This window comes from Schistocerca cancellata, chromosome 4, assembly GCF_023864275.1.
Source record: "Schistocerca cancellata isolate TAMUIC-IGC-003103 chromosome 4, iqSchCanc2.1, whole genome shotgun sequence".
Lineage (NCBI taxonomy): Eukaryota > Metazoa > Arthropoda > Insecta > Orthoptera > Acrididae > Schistocerca > Schistocerca cancellata.
The window spans coordinates 419,825,522-419,849,899 of NC_064629.1; the positions used below are offsets into that span (position 1 = coordinate 419,825,522).

The 24,378-nt window shown below is 36.9% G+C and overlaps 1 protein-coding gene across 1 annotated transcript in view; it reads left to right on the top strand.

Annotated features, from left to right (window-relative positions):
• LOC126183408 (calcium-dependent secretion activator-like) overlaps window positions 1-24,378 on the top strand; it is a 1,473,721-nt gene that overhangs the window by 1,287,197 nt on the left and 162,146 nt on the right. Inside the window, exons 25-26 of the mRNA XM_049925356.1 lie at window positions 14,431-14,587; window positions 14,676-14,817. Of these exons, the coding sequence (XP_049781313.1) occupies window positions 14,431-14,587; window positions 14,676-14,817 (299 nt within the window). The remainder of the gene's footprint in view (window positions 1-14,430; window positions 14,588-14,675; window positions 14,818-24,378) is intronic.

The window sequence follows — 24,378 nt, forward strand, 5'->3', positions numbered from 1 at the left end:
AACATGGCGGTCCATATTACCCTCCTGAACCCACTGGTTCCATATTCTGCTAACAGTCATTGGATCTCGACCAACGCGAGCAGCAATGTCGCGATATGATAAATCGCAATCATGATAGGCTACAATCCAACCTTTATCGAAGTTGGAAATGTGATGGTACACATGTCTCCTCCTTACATGAGGCATCACAACATTTCACCAGGCAATGCCGGTCAACTGCTGTTTGTGTATGAGAAATTGGTTGGAAACATTCCTCATGACAGCACGTTGTAGGTGTCGCCACTGGCACCAACCTTGTGTGAATGCTCTGAAAAGCTAATCATTTGCATATCACAGCATCTTCTTCCTGTTGGTTAAGTTTTGTGTCTGTAGCACGTCATCTTTGTGGTGTAGCAATTTTAATGGCCAGTAGTGTAGTTCACTTGTAAACAGATTCAATTGAAGACATTTTTCTAAATTTATTTGGCTATCTTTATATGCCTCCCCAACCAGTCCAATATGTCATGGTGTCTACATCCCTTACTTCTCGCACATCTTTTGGGATTCTCACATGGGAAGAAGCAATGTTCTTATTGTTGCCGTGGCCTGTCTTGGCATGTAATACAAGGTTGTAATGTCTGTATATTTCAGTGTCCATACAGTGCTATATGGTGTCCTTCAGTCATTTATTCTATTTCATATAGCTGCAGATCATTAGCAGTGTCATTTCCTGTAGACATGCATTACTGAATTGGCAGTAGCTTTGATAAACAAAGGAGGCCTATCAACATCCACTCAAAATAGTTCACTTGTAAACCAATTCACTGGAACACATTTTCCTAAATTTATTCTGGCTACAGAAATGTCAGAATGGCCTCAGAGTAGATGGAAGTTTAGCACAGAACTAAGCAAGGCAAGAAAAGTTACAGGTAGTATTGTACTATTGTGGAGGCTGTGATGAAGGACTTTTTTGCCAAAATCATTCAAAATATTTCATACTAAGGCAGATGTAACAAAGTAATTTTCAATAAAAACCTACATTTCAAAACAGATTTATTTTCAATGCCAGCAGTTTCTAATTCGATCTTCATTTTGAAAATGAAAGATGACAAATATTTTGTTGTTGTTGTGAAAACAATGTATTTTCATTTTAGTGCCAAAAAAATGGACAGTGATGTAAGTTTATGTTTATTTGTCACTTTTTTAATAGAAAAAAGCCTCTATTTCAATTGCAATAAACTGACATAAGATAAATCTACAACACAAAATTCAAAAATCCTGTGAAAAAGCACAGTAGCAGCCAGCTGAACTACATTCTAGCCCCCCAGTTCACAAAGTGTTAATTAAAAGCATGTAAAATTTATAGTTCTGTTGGTTTACTTTGTCTATGTTTGTTTCAAGCAAATTGAAATAAAGATGGGCATAGCTACTGATATATCCAGTTTTAAAATGCGGTCCAAAATACACATTACTTTTGAATCTAGAACACAGCTGACCCTCTTTTTTTTCCCAAACCACAGCAGAACTACATTTGTTAAGCTGCGTGTCACCAGTTTCCTTGAAGATGATTTTACATGAACAACTTTTTGAAGTTTGAAGACAGTTTTATAGCAATTCAAGACATAGTGTTCTTGTGACAATGTTCTCAGTAGATCAGAACATTCCAGAAATTTTGTGTAAATGTGCCACACTAAGTCATTAAACTTCACTGAGTCTCTTTCATACTGAATTACTGCCATGATGAAAAGTAGACTCATCAGATAAAATTAATAGTAGAGTTAAATTGTTGTCTGCCATTTCCTCTAGAATTGCAATATAAAATTCACACCTTTCAATTGGTGACCAGGACTTGGAATAAATGTGATTTGAATGCCATTTGATGTATGGTGTTTTAGAACATGCCATACAGTTGGTTCAGGCATCCTGAGTTAATTGTTTGCATGTGTTGTAGTTTTTCTAGGGCATCTTTTATAGGTTTCACTTATGCAGCACAAATTTTCATGTGATGTGCATGGATTCTCCATGCATTTCTGTTTGCAGATGTTATCATTTACTAAAAAGTTCTGGTCAGACTCATAAATTGGCTTATGTGAAAGACTTTATGAAAAAGTTGGCTAATTTCATTGCACATTAAAATTGGTCTCAAACTATGCTAATTATACAACACAAATTGCTCATTCCTGTGTCACCATTTTCCTGCAAATGAGCAGTAGTGCCACTAATGCTCAAAACTGAACTTCTACTTGAATTTTTAAGACCTTTTAATTTTTCTTGGACCATAAGCATTGGTGGTGTGTTTCTATCTCTTATGTTGTATGAGAGACAAAATTTGTGACATCTGCTCATATTTTGAATAGCCCTGTATACTTAACATGGAACTTTCATATTGAGTTTGAACTGAGATGAATACCAAGATACTGATCATAAATGCTGTCATAGTCTTACTTACTTACTTACTTACTCACTGGTCATACCGGACTCGAGAGTCCATTACCGCAGCAATGTATTTTCGCTATCTGTCCCCGTCTTGGGCTATTTCCTTTCCATTCACCTCCAATACCTAGGCTCCTCAAATCAGCCTTCACATTGTCCTCCCATCTATGCCTCAGTCTTTCCACAGGACGTTATCCTTCTAGGTGCCCTACCAGTACTCTGCGCGCTGCCCTGCCCTCATCCATTTGAGCTACATGACCCGCCCATCGCAGCCTACGTTATTTAATAATACTGATTATGTCAGGGCTTGAATAGAGTTCGTGAACCTCTTTATTATGCAGTTGTCACCACTCTCCGCTAATGTCATCCATTTTTGCTCCGAAAATTTTCCTCAAAATTTTGTTTTCAAATACTCGAAACGGCTTTTCATTTTGCACAGTGAGAGGCCAAGTCTCACACCCATACAGCATAACTGGTAGAATAATAGTTTTGTATATTCTAATCTTTAAGTTCCTAGACAATATCCATGATGAAAGTAATCGATTCAGTGAGAAGTAGCACTAATTTCCCACCTGTAATCTCTTCTTCAGTTCGGATTCAATCTTATTTTTCGATGTGATGTCCATGCCTAGATACTTAAATGTGTTCACTTTTTCAAACTGCATGTCTCCAACTCTTAACATTTCCTGATCTACTGCTGTTGGCATTCTAGTAGTAACCAGGTATTTAGTTTTGTCTTCACTTATCCTTAGACCTACATCTTCACTAGCCTTGATTAACGCATTCGCATTTGCTGTTACAGATTCTTTCCTATCGCTAATGATGTTTAGATCAGCTGCATAGTCATCATCTGTAATGCTAGAATTAAATAGAATATTTACATACATCAGGCTGTTCCAACCAAGCTCCAGAGAGCCGGAGCGCTCCGGAGCGCTCACTGTGGCAGCTTGGAGCCTGCGTGGAGGGGGCAAGCGAACTCACTGCCCCTGGCCGCGTGCAGCCGCAACTGACGCAATAACCCGTGTTCAATGACAGCTATGATTAGCCGCGGGAGCCCTGTACCTCTATTGGAGGATACCTTTATATTCATTGAGAGGGATGGTCGTCCGCAGTGTCTTGTATGTCATAAAGTATTTAATTCTGAGAAGAGGTACAATATACAACGACATTGTACACGTCTTCACGCAGCGCACTACGGTCAGGTAGAATATGTTGCACGCAGAGAACAGGTAGCCAGGCTTAAGAACGACATACCAGGAGACGTAAGTTTAAAAACGGTTTCATAATACGGAGGGTATCAAAACATGCAACATAGTTCGTGTTCATTAATGCGTTTATAATTTTCAGGTGAATGAGAGCGATGAAAACACTACTGAATCTGCAATTCGAGCAAGCTACAGGGTCACTCACATTATTGCGAAGAGTGGCAAGTCGTTTTCGGTGGGGCCACTCATAAAAACGTGCATGGTAGCAGTTGCAGAATGTTTGTTTACAAGGGAGGTGCAGGCAGTTGAAGGGGTTTGCCTGTCGAAGCAAACAATGTCTCTTCGAATCATGGACATGGCAGCGGATTTAGAGACATAGCTCAGGAAAAAAGCGGAGAGCTTTTTCTTGCATTTTCGCTAGCGCTTGACGAAAGCACCGACATATCGAACTGTGCTCAGCTTGCAGTCTTTGTGCGTGGTGTTGACATGGGGCTGCAAGTAACTGAAGAACTCTTGGATGAGGTACCACTCGATTACACCGGAACACGATGTGACATTTTTGAAGTTGTTTGTGAATCAGTGGACAATATGAATTTACCGTGGGATAAGCTCCATTCTGTAGCGACAGACGGTACACCACAAATGATCAGACGCCACCAAAGTTTTGCTTCTAGTTTGAAAAATAAACTCAGGGACGAGTTTGGGAAAGACATTTTGACTCTTCATTGTTTTATTCACCAAGAGGGACTGTGTGCTGAAACAGTAGAGCTAGGTGGCGTAATGAAAGATGTCGTGAAGTGTGAATTTTGTGCAGCGTCACGGTATGAATCATCGCCAATTCAAAGGATTCCTGAAAGATAAGGAAGCGGAGTATGGGGATATACCTTACCACAGTACAGTTCGTTGGTTGAGTCGGGAAAAAGTTCTTGATGTTTTCTTTGCCATTCGTGAGAAAATATCCCTGAATGCGTTGTCTGAAAGATATAAAATTGATATCAGAACTGGCGTTCCTAGGTGGCATAACTATGCATCCGAAAATTAAAATCTGTCATTGGAGGGCAAACGGCAGCTAATCGTTGACATGCACGACCAGATCAAAGCGTTCATGGAAAAGTTACGTTTATTTGAGAGGCAGATGAGTGATGGACATTTAACGTTCTTCATTCGTCTTGCTTCTTTAAAACTATCTGAAGGTACTACTTTTGGCGATTACCAAGCAAAGTCAAAGTAGCTCATTACATCGTTTGAAACACGATTCCGAGACCTCACTAGTTTGGAAATTCAACTTAAGGTGTTTAGCACTCCTTTTTCAGTTTCCCAGGGTGACTTGTCATCGTCCCTTCAATTGGAGATTATTGATTTGCAAAATTCAACTATGTTGAAAAAGAGGTACTACAACACGTTGGATTTGTCACGAAGGTATCGTTCATTACAGCTAAAAAACATTTCCCAAGCTTCACAACAATGCCGCTCAGATCGTGTGCATGTTTGGATCTACATATTATTGTGAGAAGCTTTCCTCAGCAATGAAAAGAGTAAAAGGTAAGGAATGATCGTTTCTTCAGGATGCAACAACGAAGGCCATCCTCCGGATTAACGCTGCGAACACTTTGAGGCCTGATATTTCCTATCTTGTAATGAAAAGAAAATGTCAAGCTGCAGAGGCCCAATAAATTTAGTATGCAATTTCTTGTAAAACAGTTGTTTCTTATTTATTTTCTGAACATCGTATTTCCTGGTGTAGCATGTCACCACGTCTTAGCAGCTAAGGGTATGAGGTCTTGTGAGACGCAGCTGGCACATCAAAACGCTTGCCTTGCCGCCTGCCACAGCCAGCCGTGCCACGGGCCGACATGCCGGCCCACTGGAATGGCCACAGCGAGCGACAGGGCTCCCTGGAGCACGGAGCGCTCCGCGGCTCACAACGGAGCCGACGAGCTGGAACAGCCTGACATACATCCATGTCTGAATGAACAGACACTGTTGACATCCCACAGCTGTACAAAATATTTCAGAATTAATTTGCTGGTTGCAAATTCTGTTGACTTCAGCTGTATTGTGTATTGTTTCATTTTTCAGTAATGAAGCACTGTCACTAACATCTAAGATACAATTGAAACCAATCTCTTTTCCATGACACAACATCCTAATTTTCCTTTTTGCTGTTAGTACATCAAAGTCTGTACTGTTGAAACTTGTTCCTTATGTGAAGAATCTCTATAGATTGGTGTTATTGATTCATAGTTACTTTTATATCATACTTCACATTGATCAAACCAATTTTAATGTGGTATTTATGACACTGTGATGGGCAAGCATCAAATATCACATTCATCATTAAGTGTTCAGCTAACTAATCAAATTCTATGTATAAGAATCCATTTATATTTTTCATAAAAAGTCTGAGTTTAAGATATTGAAACTTGTCTCAGATTTGTTAATGATACTACAAACAACCCATATCATGATACAAAAGTCTCTGTTTTAGCAGGAGTATTTATTTTCCTCTGATAAATGTGACAAGTTAACTACTTAAAATTACCACAAGTTATTTGTACTTTCCACAGATAAAATCGTGGTGGACAACAACAAATAAAGCAAATAACTAAAGAAAATGAACATGTAGCACAAAACACGTGAAGCACATTAAAACAGGGAAGTAGGTAAATGGATAACAGTGAAAGTTGTTTAGGTGAATTAAGACTGAACAAGTGAAAATGAGGTAGATGTAATAGAATTTCTAATCACAAATTGACACTAAATGAGTGAATAGATCAAGATGGTGGAAGTTCCATCTGTGAAGTTTGGGATTACTGGTGAGAGAAGAAGAAAACACTTTACAAACATAGCATGAAAGGAATTGCAGTTGTATTACAGAGCATATTCATAAAATAGTATTCATGCTAACTCATGTATTTATGATAATAATGTTGATGTAAGAAGGTCACCAGAAGTTGTGCATGTGACGATCCAAGCCACATATCTGATGACTACAGAACTCAGTTCATAGAGAAGGACAGCTTCTCACCACAAGAGATGCAACAACTAATAAAAATGTTGCTGAATAATTTATATTACTTGATACTTTGTGTCACTTAATGAGTCAGCTTTGTGCTAGAGTGCATACATTTTTACAGTGTTCAAAAGTAATATGGAAACAATGAGAAATTTTTAAGAATTGCAATAATTACTGAACAGAAATATATCCTGTAATTGTAAAATAAATTTATATTAGAGTAACAGATGGGTGAAATGTGTAAACTGGGGTACTGTTGGTTATGACCATGCAATGACTGATAATCTCTGTATGAATTTATTAGTTGGAGTGTACTGAAGTAATAGGCCCAGTTCTCTTGTGGTGGACTAGACAGGGGCATGGTTAGTAACCCTATACAAAATTATCGGAAGGGAAAATGGCTTTAAATGAATATCACAAATTTTCTTCTTCAAAATTGATATTCATCAACTCAGAATCTTCTAACATTTTAGGAAATATCTTGCTGCACTCCTTTTACCTAGTGCAATAGCTTGCAGCCAGTGATGTGTTACTTCAAAATTTGGGAATGTCTCTGATGCAAGTCTCGATTGCAGTGTTTGTCCCTCATGCAATATCATACACTGTAAAGTATCTTCATTCCAACAATATTGTGATATGTTTGTGTAAATGTGAAAGCAAACTGTAGTCTAATAAAATGATGAAAAATGTTAATAGATGCCCAGGTAACTTTCATTTTCTCTTCTAAGCATCAGATTGTACCATATTTTGATAAGTGATAGTATGGATGAAAACAAGAAAAAATATATAGTAAACATTAGCTCTCAATTACATACCATAAAGCAATAAACACTTGTTTATCTTTGCTACTGCAAACACTTAGCGGTTTTGCAACATCTTTGCTGTTACAAGCTACCTACAAAATGTCATGAAAAACTACGTAAGAAAATAAGAATACTTTATTGTGTTACTGTGAAACAGCAGAGCTTCTAACGTAATTTGCTTGCTGTTACATACAATCTGCACTTTCAAACCATTGCCAAGGGAAGTGTTCTCTGTGGTTCACTGTGTGCTTCTGTCCAATGCCTTACAAAATCACACACTCTCTGAAAAACTCCAAGTTTGTCACAGATGTGCTGGCTGGCATTGATGAAGTCTTCCTATAGCCTTTACACATCATTAATGAGTGTCACAAATACTAAAGATTTCAATAGTCCCCACAATAATAGGCTCCCATTATGCTGATAAGTGTAAAGATAAACCTACAATGTAAAAACATTTCACAAACTTGTCAAAACACAAAATAGTTCCATTAGAACTAATGTATGTGCTTCACTTACCCAATATTGTGAATGCAGTTTACTTTAACAACAGTAACAGACATTTACTCCATGCTGTCATGGACAATAACAGAGGAATGTACCCTCATTTGATGCTCACAGCTTTTAAGATTTGCATTTTAGAACCCATGTTTGTTACATATTTTTGTCCTATAAAATTTCAGTTGATGTTTTCTTAGTCGCATGTATTATGTTAGATACCTGTTCGGTATCTTGTCTGTTCCACAACTTGTAGACTTCTCCTGACTTATTGCGTCCAAGGATTTTCCTAATGATTCTACTCTCTAGTCTATTGATATTTCCTAGTGCATCTTTCCAATCAATGACCAACATTTCTAATGCATATAAGGCTTTTATCTGATGACAGTACAGTAATGTATCACTTTTGAATTATGTGAGATGCATTTGTTATTTTAGATGTTTCCAGTCTTCCAAAATACTCTGCTAGTCTCTTGGTTTCTCTGTATATGAGCTTCTTTTTCTATCACATTTCCCTGTATCATTTTCTCAAAGACATGTTAGCTTGTGAACTCCCTTGATCTCGCCATATCATGTCATGATCTTTTTCTATGCATCTTTTTGGTTTGACATGTATTCTGTTTTCTCACAGCAAATCTGTTGTCCTTTTCAGCCTTTACTGCCAAATCATCAGCAAATTCCAGACAGCTAATCTCAAGTTCTTTGATTTTCCTTTACAGTCTGATTACTTTATAAAGTCCCTGAAACTTCATTTCTTTTTTTCCGATTCCCTGACAACTTTCTCTGATAATGCATTGAATAATTGTGGTTAGATACCATCATCCTGACTCACTCATGTTCTAATCTTGAAGGATTCTGGGAACTATCCCATGAATTTTATTTTGGATTTCATGTTTGTTAGTGTCTGTTTGATAATGTCCACTGTATTCTCATTGAAAGCCCCTTCTTTCAGTTCAATAATTAGTAATGGTCTGCCCAAAGAGCCATAAGCCTTTCCAAAATCTACAAAAGTGCACATGGTCTCTCTGCTTCTCCTCACTTGGTATCTCAGGACTGTCTTTAAATTGAGCATCTTTTCAGCACCGGGTCTTCCCAATCTGAAGCCTGTTTGTTATTCTCTCATCTGGTTTTCTAGTTAGTACTGTCTTCCATTTAGTGGGCATGGTGATACAATTTTGTATGTGATGGGCAGTAACAGTCTTCCATATGCTTTGTATGATATTTGTTATTTCCCTGATGGCATTCAGCCCAGCTTACTTTAGCAATGAAGCTATGATGCCATTTCTTATGCTGCTCTTCTATTTTTTCAATTTCATGATTTGGTTCTTGGTCTTCAGTCCACCTAGTGCTTTTCAGTTATCATTTCTCTTCATCACTTGGGTCCTTGGGGATCTATAAGCCAGTTCAGGACAGTTCAGGAGTTAACTGAAGTCTCACAGTTCACTTTGTTAATCAGTGCCAGTTCTCTATCCTTTTTTCTGACACACAGAATTATGGTTTGTGTCCTGTGATTAAAGTCTTAAATGTTTTATGGAAGTTTCTAATACCAGTCATCTTCTGTCTGAATTCTTTATGACATTGCTATCTCTTCCTCCCATTCATCTTCGATCCTTCCTGATTTTAATTTTGTCATATCAAACTTTGGCATCACGTTGGTCCTCTTGTCCATTCTGTTTGATAGTGTGATTTTGATTGTGATAAAATAATGCTCAGTTTCTATGTTTGCTCCTTTTCTACCTTTTACATTAATGATTTTTCTGTTGTTCTTGTGTGTAATTGCTACGTGGTCAATTTCATATACTCCTAATAATCTAATCAGTGACCTCCAGTCACTATTTTCTTATCTCTTCCTTGAAGTGAGTTGACATTATTCTCATACTGTTTTGGTAACATAACTCAACCAATCTCTGGCCATTCTTGTTAGTGAATCTGTACTGGATATTGTCCCTATTGTTCCTCTGAATCTGTTTGCCTAAGTCTTAGTTTAAATCAACAAACAATACTTTAATATCTCCATTACAGATTTTTTTTTCCTAATTCATCCAAGTACTTGTAGATTCCATCATTGTCTCCCTTGTTATATTGATTTACTGGTGCATGTATGTTGTGCACTGGTGCATGAATATGACTTATTTGCATATTTGAGCCTCATTGTCATCAGTCTGTTATTTTTTGTTTCACTTCTGTTATTAAATAAAGGATCATCTTGTTCACTGCAAAGGCCATCTCCATGAGTGGAGCTTCCTTGTTTATTTTCTTGTCTGTTTTGCTCTTTAACAATCTGTAGTTAGTGAAATTACATGTGTTGTCATTTTTTATATAGATTTCTTGAATTTCCAATATCAGGATCTTTTGTTCATCCAGCATCTTTTCTAATTCACATAGTTTTCCTGCTCTGATTGGTGTATTGATGCTCAGTTTTCTCAATTTAGAGTCCAGAAAAATACTTTTAGGTAAGTCTTTCTACCAAAAATATATTTCATACTAACATACTTCTCCTTTTAGTAATTGGTTTCCTTGTTATCGCCAGTCTGCACGTGATATCCCCTCCACTTCAGCAACTGTGAGTTATTTTGCTGCTCAAATAAAAGAAAACATGACATACTACCTTTATTTCTCATTTCCTGATCCTATTCCCTCAGCATTGCTTGTTTATTCCTATTTCATTCCATTACCCTTGTTTTATGTTTGTTGATGTTTAAACTTATTTAAGACACTATCAACTCTGTTCAGTTGCTCTTCCGAGTCCTTCACTGTCTCTGACAGAATTACAATGTCACTGGGAAACCTCAAATTATTTGTTTCTTATTGCTGAATTTTAATTCCCTTTCCAAATTTTTGCTTGGTCTCCTTGACAGTTTGCTCAATGCACAGATTGAATTTAATTGGGAATAGGCTACAAACTTGTCTCACTCCTTTCTTAACTACTAATTCTCTTGAATGTTCTTTGACTATTATAATAGCAGTCAGGTTTCCATAGAAGTTGTAAATTTCCTTTGAATCTCCGAATTTTATTCCTGATACTTTCAGAAGTTGAAACATTATATTCCATTGCCAAAAGCTTTGTCTTTAATTTTTGAATAATGACAACGTATCACATTTTTTGAATGGCACTCATTTGTATGTTATGAAACATTTCACTTCAGTTATCGATGTGTTAGTGGACAGTCAGTCCTGTTGTTGGTTCCTAAGATACAATTTGCCATCAAACCTCTACTACATACATAGTTGTAATAGGAGGAAATAGATGAGTTGCTCATTTGAAGGAGGGCATCAATGGACACTGAGACTGAATGTCTAATATACTTTACGTGTCATGCAGAGGAGCAAATATGTCATAGTTTATATAAATTTTATGACTTTTCTTTCTGAAATCCTTTGTGTGAGAATATTACTACAACTGTCATTAGAAAAGTATTATTTAGAAATATCCAAATGAAGATATAATGTGTGGCAGTTTTTGAAAAACTGGTGGACCAAATACAAGCAAATTGTATCTTATGTTAGTGGCAATATGTGATATGTGGAGAAACATATAATGTTCACAATCATTCAGAATGAAGCCACAAAAACTACTGTTACAATGAGAGGCCAAAAAGTAAGAAAGTCCAAATGTATAAAAAGGAAATCATATACATGAAAATTTCTGAAGATAATTGTATGCTGAGATAGTGAAAACCTGTATCAGGAGCAACTTATTTGATCTATGGGTGTTTATATGTAGTACAGAGATATAAAACTTTTGTTGATCTGAAAAAAAAAATGTGGTAAAAGGTATTCAAAATTGTGGTGTGTTAATTCCACTCTGACATTTATGTTTGGCTTAACAATGAAATGCTCTCCTAAGGCAGGTGATAGTTTATGTTGCATTGCATTGCATACTGAAGATCTGAATGAAGTAGATCATCTTCACATATCAGGCAGGAAATGTGCGGCTTATTTTTTTTTATTTTTTATTTTTTTATTTTTTTTATTTTTTTATTTTTTTTATACTGCATCTTAAAATTCATTAGTCTCATAGTGTTATCAATTTGAAAATATGTTTTAAGTCTATAATGATTTAAAATATACTGACAGTGTGCTAACTCGTGCAGAATGGTGAAGAACCTGGAATCTGCTTTGTACATGTTGTGCAGCCTCAAGCATCCCATATTAAACCTTTTAATCAACTAGACTTAATCAAAAACAGATTCACAATACTGCTATGAAGTTTTTCATTACTGACCATTGAGAATATGAAAACAACAGCAATCTTTGTAAACATAACAATAACATTAAAAAGTCATAAACTGTTTAGCACTGAGAGACACATTGCAATGGTTAGGGTACTGGGCTGACTTTCAACTAGAGTGGGGTTCAAATTCACAGCTCACTCACTAGACTTATGATATTGGTGGTTTTCATGAATTGGACTGGATAAATGCTAAAAAATTCCTTCTCCTTCCTAGTTGACCTATAATTTGTGCTCCAGCACTAATGTTAATGTTATCACAGGACTGTCAGTATCTAACCTCAATTGCCTCCCTCACCAGGAGGTGACAAATCCTGCAATTATAAATATTTTCAAACACTTTAATAATAATTTCGTTTGTATGTTTTGAAATAAATTTAAAAACTTTTTGCCAAAAAAGGAAGCTTATGAGAGAGAGAGAGAGAGAGAGAGAGAGAGAGAGAGAGAGAGAGAGAGAGAGAGAGAGAGAGAGAGAGGGAGAGGGAGGGAGGGAGGGAGGGAGGGAGAGAGAGAGAGAGCTGGATGTATGTATTTTGGTTCATCAGTTTGGATGTTGATTAACTGTCACACAAAAATAATTTTTATCAACTGCATATGATCAGCATGTAGCCACACATTCACTGCGAAAATGTATCGTATTTATAAACCAGCTTACACTTTTCACACCATAGTGAAATATTATGAACACAATACATTTAACTTGAAAATAACAAATTATGTAGTTTGATCACAATTTGTCTCTCTGAGCATTATATGGTGAGTTCATTATACAGCATGACATACTGTTTAGTCATCACAGAGTGCAAGACTACGAATTCTGAACAAACCTAGGGTGTAATGAACAATAAATGATGTGAATAAGTTCCATGTGAAACTTTTTGGTAGATCAAACCTATGTACATGATCTGGGCTGAAACCTGAGACCTTTGTCATTCATGGGCCAATGTTGTACTGACTGAGCTATCCGAGCATTATTCACAGCCTGCCCTGACAAGTTTACTTCTGCCAGCACATCATCTCCACTCTGGTACATAGCATTTTACCTAACAGGAAGCTTCACATAAGCACAGACTAAAATGAAGAGAGAAAATTCATTTTGGAAATCTTCTGATATTTCAGTCACACAGTTAAATTGAGACATACCTTAACTCTTTCATGAGCCATCAGAAACACAACAAAAACTAGTAAAAAGTTTGTAGTTTGTTACCATATGTATCAACCAGTAAGATGCAACATATTACATTCAACTTTTCATGCTGCTTTATGCTTGACATCCATATCATGTACCTAATTTTAGCTTCACACCTGAAGGGAACAATATCTCTGTAATGGATAATTTTTGACCCCTCCCAATGAAATTTTCATCACCATAAAAATGAAATTTCTAATTTGACACCAAGTGAGAAATGTTGTGCTTACTCTCTCTTCCACTAGTAGCAGCTTCTTCAACCGTTTGTTTTTGTAGCAACTCTTGAATTATTCTTATGATGTGACAACTTTCAGAACATTTAATCAACTCAATGGCCAATGCCAAGCCATTTGTTACAGACACATGATACAAATTATAAATATGGACTCTAATACTGCACTCAAAGCACTGACACTTAGTTCACTGATTTAGATTTAATTTGTGACAGCATAAAGACATATTTCAAAGTTAAAATAATGTTGTATCCTAACACCAGAGTAAGGTGTTCTGTACTAATTTCTTAGACTAGACATATTGCCATCATGTTGTTGTTTATGACCTTTTCATTTCTCCCTATCCAATCTCGATCTGCATAGTGTTATACTGTGCTGTGCATTCACATGGACCTGTGTTGTTTCAGTGATATGTTCCTACCCTACTTTTTAGTTTTTATTTGCATTTACACAACTGGCTCTAGATGAACATACATGGAAACAAACCAATGCTGCAACTGTTGTATGAAACTATTAGCCTGATGCTATGGCATTGGTTATTCATTATAGTTTCTTAACTTCCATATCAATTCGGGTTCAGGTATCACATTACAAAGTGAGCACCGTATGTTTGTAAAGTAAATATTTGTCATTGTACCTTTTGGTAATGTTAAATTTTTTCTCCATTCTTCCAGATACAACTCTCCATCCAAAACAAAAATATATAAAAATATCTATCTCAAAGAAATATTACTTACCATGCCTGCAATAATACTTAATAAATATACTGTTTTCCTTCAAATTAACTGTGCAAGAAATTTCTTGAAAATGTATCCTAAATTACTATAATTATTCTCATTTTTACAGGCATTTGCATGGTTCAGTGACCTGCTTGTAGAACATGCAGAAATATTTTGGTCACTATTTGCAGTTGACATGGATCAAGTATTGGCAGAACAGCCTCCAGATACATGGGATTCATTCCCTTTATTCCAGATACTGAATGATTATTTGAGAACTGATGGTCAGTACATGGACATTACAATATCTGTGAAGAAATATATTTTGAATTTTCAAGGTTTGATGCTGTTCATAAACATATTTCTTTGCAGATAATTTAAAGAATGGAAGGTTTCATCAACACCTTCGTGATACATTTGCCCCACTGGTTGTAAGATATGTTGACCTAATGGAATCTTCGATAGCACAGTCAATTCACAAGGGATTTGAGAAGGAAAGATGGGAAATTAAAGGGTAATATATTCTTCTAATATGTAAATGCTAACTTTTAAAATTAATTTATTGTTTCTACATACCTACAGAAGTAACCTCTATTAGTTGTTGGTAGATAATTTTGCTTAATCTGAAAGTTGTTTTGAACTTGTGTATGAGTTAATCATCAGTATGACTTTTCTTATATCACAGCTACTAGACACTTTTTTCTGCAGTTGATATGGCTTTCAAGTTTTAAAATCAGTGTAGTGTAAATTTAACAAGTAGAACACATGTTCTGTTAAAAAAAATTCATACAGTGCAAAGTGTGTGGGGATGAATGTATGAGTGGTAAATTGAGAGATAAAACTGCAAGAGATCTTGTGTTTGTAGTTTAATCTCGTGTTAACAAAGCAAACATAGACTTATGTGTGTCATGATATGACCAAACAGAAATCCAGGAAAGACAGGAAGATAGCACTGAGGAGTTGTTTCAGGAACCTCACCATAGGACAGAGTGAAATGATCTATGCAAGTAAGACAATGAATAGAATAAACTGATATGAAATAATGTCTATATCGACAAGAGCCTCCCCCCATGAACCATGGACCTTGCCGTTGGTGGGGAGGCTTGCGTGCCTCAACAACACAGATAGCCGTACCGTAGGTGCAACTACAACGGAGTGGTATCTTTTGAGAGGCCAGACAAACGTGTGGTTCCTGAAGAGGGGCAGCAGCCTTTTCAGTAGTTGCAGGGGCAACAGTCTGGATGATTGACTGATCTGGCCTTGTAACATTAACCAAAACGGCCTTGCTGTTGTGGTACTGCGAACGGCTGAAAGTAAGGGGAAAGTACAGCCGTAATTTTTCCCGAGGGCATGCAGCTTTACTGTATGGTTAAATGATGATGGCGTCCTCTTGGGTAAAATATTCCGGAGGTAAAATAGTCCCCCATTCGGATCTCCGGTTGGGGACTACTCAAGAGGACGTCATTATCAGGAGAAAGAAAACTGGCATTCTACGGATCAGAGTGTGGAATGTCAGATCCCTTAATGGAGCAGGTAGGTTAGAAAATTTAAAAAGGGAAATGGATAGTTTAAAGTTAGATATAGTGGCAATTAGTAAAGTTCAGTGGTAGGAGGAACAAGATTTCTGGTCAGGTGAATACAGGGTTATAAATACAAAATCAAATAGGGGTAATGCAGGAGTAGGTTTAATAATGAATAAAAAAATAGGAGTGCGGGTAAGCTACTACAAACAGCAACATGAACGGATTATAGTGACCAAGATAGACATGAAGCCCATGCCTACTACAGTAGTACAACTTTATATGCCAACTAGCAATGCAGATGATGAAGAAATTGAAGAAATGTATGATGAGATAAAAGAAATTATTCAGGTAGTGAAGGGAGATGAAAATTTAATAGTCATGGGTGACTGGAATTCGAGTGTAGGAAAAGGGAGAGAAGGAAACATAGTAGGTGAATATGGATTGGGGGAAAGAAATGAAAGAGGAAGCCGTCTGGTAGAATTTTGCACAGAGCATAACTTAATCATAGCTAACACTTGGTTCAAGAATCATAAAAGAAGGTTGTATACATGGAAGAATCCCAGAGATACTAAAAGGTATCAGATAGATTATATAATGGTAAGACAGAGATTTAGGCACCAGGTTTTAAATTGTAAGGCATTTCCAGGGGCAGATGTGGACTCTGACCACAATCTATTGGTTATGAACTGTAGATTAAAACTGAAGAAATTGCAAAAAGGTGGGAATTTAAGGAGATGGGACCTGGATAAACTAACTAAACCAGAGGTTGTACAGAGTTTCAGGGAGAGCATAAGGGAACAATTGACAGGAATGGGGGAAAGAAATACAGTAGAAGATGAATGGGTAGCTCTAAGGGATGAAGTAGTGAAGGCAGCAGAGGATCAAGTAGGTAAAAAAGACGAGGGCTAGTAGAAATCATTGGGTAACAGAAGAAATATTGAATTTAATTGATGAAAGGAGAAAATATAAAAATGCAGTAAATGAAACAGGTAAAAAAGAATACAAACGTCTCAAAAATGATATCGACAGGAAGTGCAACATGGCTAAGCAGGCATGGCTAGAGGACAAATGTAAGGATGTGGAAGCTTATCTCTCTAGGGGTAAGATAGATACAGCCTACAGGAAAATTAACTAGACCTTTGGAGAGAAGAGAGCCACTTGTATGAATATCAAGAGCTCAGATGGAAACCCAGTTCTAAGCAAAGAGGGGAAAGCAGAAAGGTGGATGGTGTATATAGAGGGTCTATACAAGGGTGATGTACTTGAGGACAATATTATATACATGGAAGAGGATGTAGATGAAAATGAAATGGGAGATACGATACTGCGTGAAGAGTTTGACAGAGCACTGAAAGACCTGAGCCAAAACAAGGCCCCGGAAGTAGACAACATTCCATTAGAACTACTGACAGCCTTGGGAGAGCCAGTCCTGACAAAACTCTACCATCTGGTGAGCAAGATGTATGAGACAGGCGAAGTACCCTCAGACTTCAAGAAGAATATAATAATTCCAATCCCAAAGAAAGCAGGTGTTGACAGATGTGAAAATTACTGAACTATTAGTTTAATAAGTCACAGCTGCAAAATACTAATGCGAATTCTTTACAGACGAATGGTAGAAGCGGACCTCGGGGAAGATCAGTTTGGATTCCGTAGAAATGTTGGAACACGTGAGGCAATACTGACCCTACGACTTATCTTAGAAAATAGATTAAGGAAAGGCAAACCTACGTTTCTACCATTTGTAGACTTAGAGAAAGCTTTTGACAATGTTGACTGGAATACTCTCTTTCAAATTCTCAAGGTGGCAGGGGTAAAATACAGGGAGCGAAAGGCTATTTACAATTTGTACAGAAACCAGATGGCAGTTGTAAGAGTTGAGGGGCATGAAAGGGAAGCAGTGGTTGGGAAGGGAGTGAGACAGGGTTGTAGCCTGCCCCGATGTTATTCAATCTGTATATTGAGCAAGCAGTAAAGGAAACAAAAGAAAAATTTGGAGTAGGTATTAAAATCCAAGGAGAACAAATAAAAAATTTGAGGTTCGCCGATGACATTGTAATTCTGTCAGAGACAGCGAAGGACTTGGAAGAGCAGTTGAATGGAATGGGCAGTGCCTTGAAAGGAGGATGTAAGATGAACATCAACAAAAGCAAAACGAGGATAATGGAATGTAGTCGAATTAAGTCGGGCGATGCTGAGGGAATTAGATTAGAAAATGAGGCACTTAAAGTAGTAAAGGAGTTTTGCTATTTGGGGAGCAAAATGACTGATGATGGTCAAATTAGAGAGGATATAAAATGTAGACTGGCAATGGCAATGAAAGCGTTTCTGAAGAAGAGAAATTTGTTAACATCGAGTATAGATTTAAGTGTCAGGAAGTCATTTCGGAAAGTATTTGTATGGAGTGTAGCCATGTATGGAAGTGAAACATGGACAATAAATAGTTTGGACAAGAAGAGAATAGAAACTTTCGAAATGTGGAGCTACAGAAGAATGTTGAAGATTAGGTGGGTAGATCACATAACTAATGAGAAGGTATTGAATAGGATTGGGGAGAAGAGAAGTTTGTAGCACAACTTGACTAGAAGAAGGGATCGGTTGGTAGGACATGTCCTGAGGCAACAAGGGATCACAAATTTAGCATTGGAGGGCAGTGTGGATGATAAAAATCGTAGAGGGAGACCAAGAGATGAATACGCTAAACAGATTCAGAATGATTTAGGTTGCAGTAGGTACTGGGAGATGAAGGAGCTTGCACAGGATAGATTAGCCTGGAGAGCTGCATCAAACCAGTCTCAGGACTGAAGACCACAACAACAACAACATCGACAAGAGAACAGAAGTATCAGGCAAAGCAGGAGAGGGACATAGTTAAAAGAGAAGGGGGAGAGAATTAGGTACTGATAGTTGATAAAAAAGAAATTATGGAAGACTGTGAAAGGAAAAAAGGAGTAGTTGTTAGTAAAATGTATAGAACCTATAACTATCATTCTGAAGTGGAATAATTGTTTCTTGCATCAGGTTAGCACCAATCAATATCCAGAATATTTGAGTAAATATATTTTTATCTCAATGTTTTAATTGTTTGGCTGTTCAAATATGTTTGCTGATTAATAAATATAACCTTCTTGTGCAAATGTTGAAGACACTGTCTTAACCACATTCTAGCTCAGTCTCACTTTCTATGTAGTAGTGCCCACAAGTCTCTCTTCCATGTACAGGGTGAGCAAGAAGTCCTCATACTCCCTAGTATCGAATTTTAATTCATTTGATTTGTTTTAGCAGAAGTACTTAACTATTAAGTGTTTAATGTAACAGGATGCTCCCCATAATGTTGTAAACACATTTCCATATACCTCCATGGTCCTCTTGACATATTTTTGAGCATGTTCATTGTTATAGTACAAAATGCATGCTCAACAGCATAATGCAGTTCTTTGTTTGGAGCATGACAATACATGTGCCTTAATGACTCCCCATAACGAGTTGTTAGGTGGGGTTGTGTCAGGACCTCTAGGTGGCCATTTTGAGGGAGTTGGTGTTGCTGATAAACCATGACCTATCCTCTAACCGGGAAAGTGTTCATTTAGGAAGTCACACACTGCAAGACCATAGTGAGGAGACACCCTGCCTCATTGCAACCATATGCCTTCTGTAAGGCCCCTTTCCTCTAGCTGAGGCATTAACCGTGTTTGTAACTTGTGTAAATAATTCGTGGTATTCACAGTCCCTTCAAAAAAGTATGGTCCAGGCATACGTTTAGATGTCTTTACTGCCCATATCCCGACATAAGGTGCTTCCCTTTCTAACTTGGCTCAAATGACACTATTTCTAGCATGTGAGCTGCCAAAAATGGTACATTCATCTGAAAACATAACCTTGGCATGGTTCACTGAATTTTGGAAATTGAATTAACAAAGCATGGCATGGTCAAATGCCAGTGATCAAAAAGGTCTGACCTCAAAGTCTTTTTTCAAGTGATCTTCCATTGGTGCCCTTGGTACACAGAGTTCCTAAGCATGTTTATGTGTTGACTTCATAGGAATTTGTTCAATCAAAGCAGAGACTCTGGCATGCGTTTCTTCTCGTGTCTTCTTCCTTTCACTCTGTGGCCTGTCTTTGACACAGCCAATAGCAAAAGGACATCTTCCCCAATCCAGGAGTGTTGTCTTCCATGGTGGAGCCTCATTAAATCTTTCCTGGAATGTTCCCATAATCTATCTTATTTTCTGCCCTGTGTGTTGTCATTTGTGCACATGCACACTTGTCACTAAGTGCTCCTCAGTAGTATAACTATGACCAATCATACCTACCATGGTAACATAGCTACAAATCTGCACAATGACATTTGATGCTAAACAGAGTTACAATGACTTCTCACCCACATTGTATTACCAACAACCTGTCTGTCAGCATTCCATGGTATTCCAACTTTAACACAGTGCTTATGCAGGAAGTAAGTTTCCATAGGGCTATAAACATGGAGAAAACATAGCTGTCTGGCAACTTTAATTAGAATATACAGAGCAATCACTAAGAAATTTCTGTTTATTTTCAGAAACATAACAGAGATGCTTATCATGTTATAGGCAAGTCCTCACAGAAAGGAAGAAATGTACTGTAATCAGCAGTAACTAGAGGCCAATAAATAGCTGGAGAATTCAAACTCCGTTTGCTTCTACTTTCCTTGTTATATATGTGTCATTGTTATCTTCTTTTTGTTACATTTGGTTCTTCCTCAATTCTGATATCATCAATGTTGTCTGTAATTTTCAAAATTTCATTTTTGAATGATCCTATTTCTTGCTTTACTGAGACGGGATTCCTGGTGCGCTTTTGTAATTGGCAGTACAAGATATACAGGAGAGACATTATTTTACAAAATAACTGAAACCAATAGGAAAACTTTGATTGTTCTGTTTTCAACGTTAGACCATACACTTGATTCATAGTTATTGTTTGGTTGCTGGTATGGATCTTCACTTTGCTGAAGACACTGTACAATGGCTTCTTTATTCTCATGAACTGTAAGTACTATTCTCAGTTTAAAGTTTCATTTTGTGCTGATCCACAGGGGACTCCTCATTTTACAATTGCATCTAGAACAGCCACTCTTTGACATAAATGAGAGAAGAATATTGTTACTTCTACAATCCTGTAGTACTTAAGAGAAATGTAACTTATCTATTTTGACTTGTAGCTTGGACAAGAATTTAGTTAAGTAGCTATGCATAGCAAAGCATATAACATGGAAAATGATATTCTTTTCTTACAACTGTTTGGACACCTGCATGCATCATGTCCACATAAGACAAATTCAAACTCCCACAGTGCTTAATGCACTAAATTATTTTGGAATGAACACAGTGATTTTCCCTTACATTGTCATTGTGTCTTTCTATATACTGTCTGAAAACTGAACTAATTTGTTGCCTAATTTCTGTTTTTCCATGGACTGATAAACTGAAATAAGCATTCTTATGTTCAGCAGCTTCCTCGGGCTTTTCAATCTTCTGCATTTGATGACTTAGATCTGACATGCCAGTGCATATCCAGCTTGTATCTTTACCCTTAGCAAACAGCAAGCATGGAAACAAAATAGCTTGTTTTTAGAAATGCAGCAACAAATCCCACTATTTCTTTTATGCAGTATACATTTACATTATAAGATGTACAAAACATCTTACTTCAGCTTGTATGCACTTGTTTTAATATAAGCTAAGGTATTGGCCTATCAAGCTTCTTTATTTTACAATTATTTTCCAACATTAAACTTGAAGTATTTGGTTCTTAAAGATATTGAACCCTGTCCACTCACCTCGAAAAACAAATTCCCAGAACAGATGAATACCTGTATGAACACTAAAGCAGAATAAATAAATGAATACATTGTTAAGTGATTGTAAGGAAATCACTCCATTTCAATGACAACACATCTGTTAACTGCTTTGGTTGTGGGCTACAGCCTTTCAGTTTGTGTCAATCTGTGCATTCGCCTCTGAATGTGACTCGCTTTTGAGCTGGTTTTACCACCAGTGCAAATCCACGTATTACTAGCCACATTTCCTCTTGCCCCTCCCTACTGAACAAACACCCTTGAGCTTACTCACAGGGATTAAGAAGAGAAACTGAACCTTGGCAATGCCTGAGCAATGCTTTGGTAGGTATGTAGGCCATGTAAATGACTTAAAAAGTTTTCATACAGTAAAAATACTTTGCAAATGCATATAAACTGATCTAATATGAGAAAGAAATGAAGAATGATTTTCTAAATATTTACATTTATATTTTTCACATTCAGTTTTGTTTCCAGGAGCTCACTCAATGACTGAACACATACGATGTGCCAGTACTGACATTAGTGATGATATATAAAATGAAGTACAAAAAAGCTTCAGTATTTTTCTACTCAGGTAAAAAGTATTATAGTGGAAGAGGTGTAGCAGTTGTGGGTGAATTGATACTTGAAAAGAATAATCAAAAGAACATTCACTTTATTATAGAGCGAAATTGCAGTATTGTAGTAAACAAATCACATAGCACATGTGCAGAGGCATTGACACAAAAATGATGTATGGAACCAAATAACTACCTGCAACACTACAAAGATAAACTGCATTAAAAGAAACTAATCACTCAGTTAATGTTGTGCAAAACCAATCCTGTTCAGGTGTGAAGTCTCTACAGAGTCATCCAGCTCTTCAGTGTGGAGCACAGGGAAGTGAGGTTAACAGTAGTGGTGTTATTCTGTAATCAGATACTTCAGTATGCCGTGACAGACTATAAGGCAGAGCATAACTGGATCATTTCTGTGCTATCATATTCTAACCCTTGTTGTGGTGGTATGTTGTCCTTGGAGCTCAGCAGCTGGGTAATTCATCACATAACTTCTGTGTCGGTACCCCTAATCTCGTAAGTACTGACTAAGGTAGTGACGAACTTTAAGGACCTGCCCACAGCAGAATGCTGAGCACAGCATTAACTGTGTAAGTGTAGACCAGATGTGGCTTGAATTCAAAAAGAATAGTGCCTGGCAGAGGGTTCATCAAACTACCTTCATAATTCTCTCTTATTCCAATCTTGTATACCATGTGGAAAGAACGAACGCCTATATCTTTCCATATGAGCTCTGATTTCCCTTATTTTATCATGGTGATATTTTCTCCCTATGTAGGTCGACATTGACAAAATATTTTTGCATTCGGAGGACAAAATTGGTGATTGGAATTTCGTGAGAAGGTTTCTCCGCATCAAAAAACACCTTTGTTTTAATGATGTCTACCCAAAATTCTATATCATTTCAGTGACACTCTCTCCCCTATTTTGCGATAATACAAAACATGCTGCCCTTCTTTGAATTTTTTCGATGTACTCCGTCAATCCTATCTGGTAAGGATCCCACACTGTGAGGCAGTATTCTAGAAGAGGACTTACAAGAGTAGTGTAGGCAGTCTCCTTAGTAGGTCTGTCACATTTTCTAAGTGTCCTGCCAATAAAACACAGTATTTGGTTGCCTTCCTCACAACATGTATTTAGTTGAATTTACAGCCTTTAGATTTGATTGATCTATGAAGAATCAAGAATCTTTATTCACCATAAATCGTTTCACAATGATATGGTTTTTGTCAATTTGATACAAGATAAAGTATATACAATGCACAGTAGTACAATGTGTAGCATTAAATAGTAGTTCTACAAAGTTTATGCACTACATAATAATACAATAAAAAGTAACAGTTTTTAAAAGATGTGTGGTAAATCAAAGTATTCTCACAAGAGTAAGTATCTTTAGCCTGGTGAAGAATGGACGACAATGTTCCAAATGATCTGTCTTACAAATTAAATGCAAAAATTTCTTTTCTATTTTTAAAATGTTATCAACATGGGGAGAATTTCCCCATATAATAAGGCCATATGATATACGCAATTGTAAAAGTCCAAAGTATGTCATCTGAAGGTATTCCATACTTACCATGTCCCTTAGTTTCTAAAAGAGGTATGATACCCGAGATATCTTTTCGCTGACGTAATTGATATCTTCTTGCCAATTAAGTTTGGATTCAATGTGAATACCTAGAAGTTTCAATGATTTAGTTTCTATATCCTTTGTCATGCCTAGTATGAGCTGTTGTGTTTTAGCGGGATTACATAAGAGTTTATTAGAAGTAAACCAGTCCAAAGCTACGTCAAGAGATTCTTTTGTTAATTGTCTGAGTTCAGAGATGTTCTGATGGGAGGTAAACAATGTAGTATCATCTGTGTAACGTATGACAGGATGTGGTATGTTGTAAGCCACGTCATTGATTGCAACAATGAAAAAGAAGGGTCTGAAGGTAGATCCTTGTGGAACACCTGTATCTATCTCGAGGAAGGAAGAATAGATATTCCTGACTGTTGTTCAAGTAAGAAGTGATAATGGCTAAAGTGTTCTCTTGCAACCCACAGTATTCCAATTTCTTTAGTAGGATATCAACAGGAATGCAATCAAATGCCGTGCTTAAGTCACATAATACAAGTGATAATTTATTTTTGTTTCCAATAGCAGATAATGT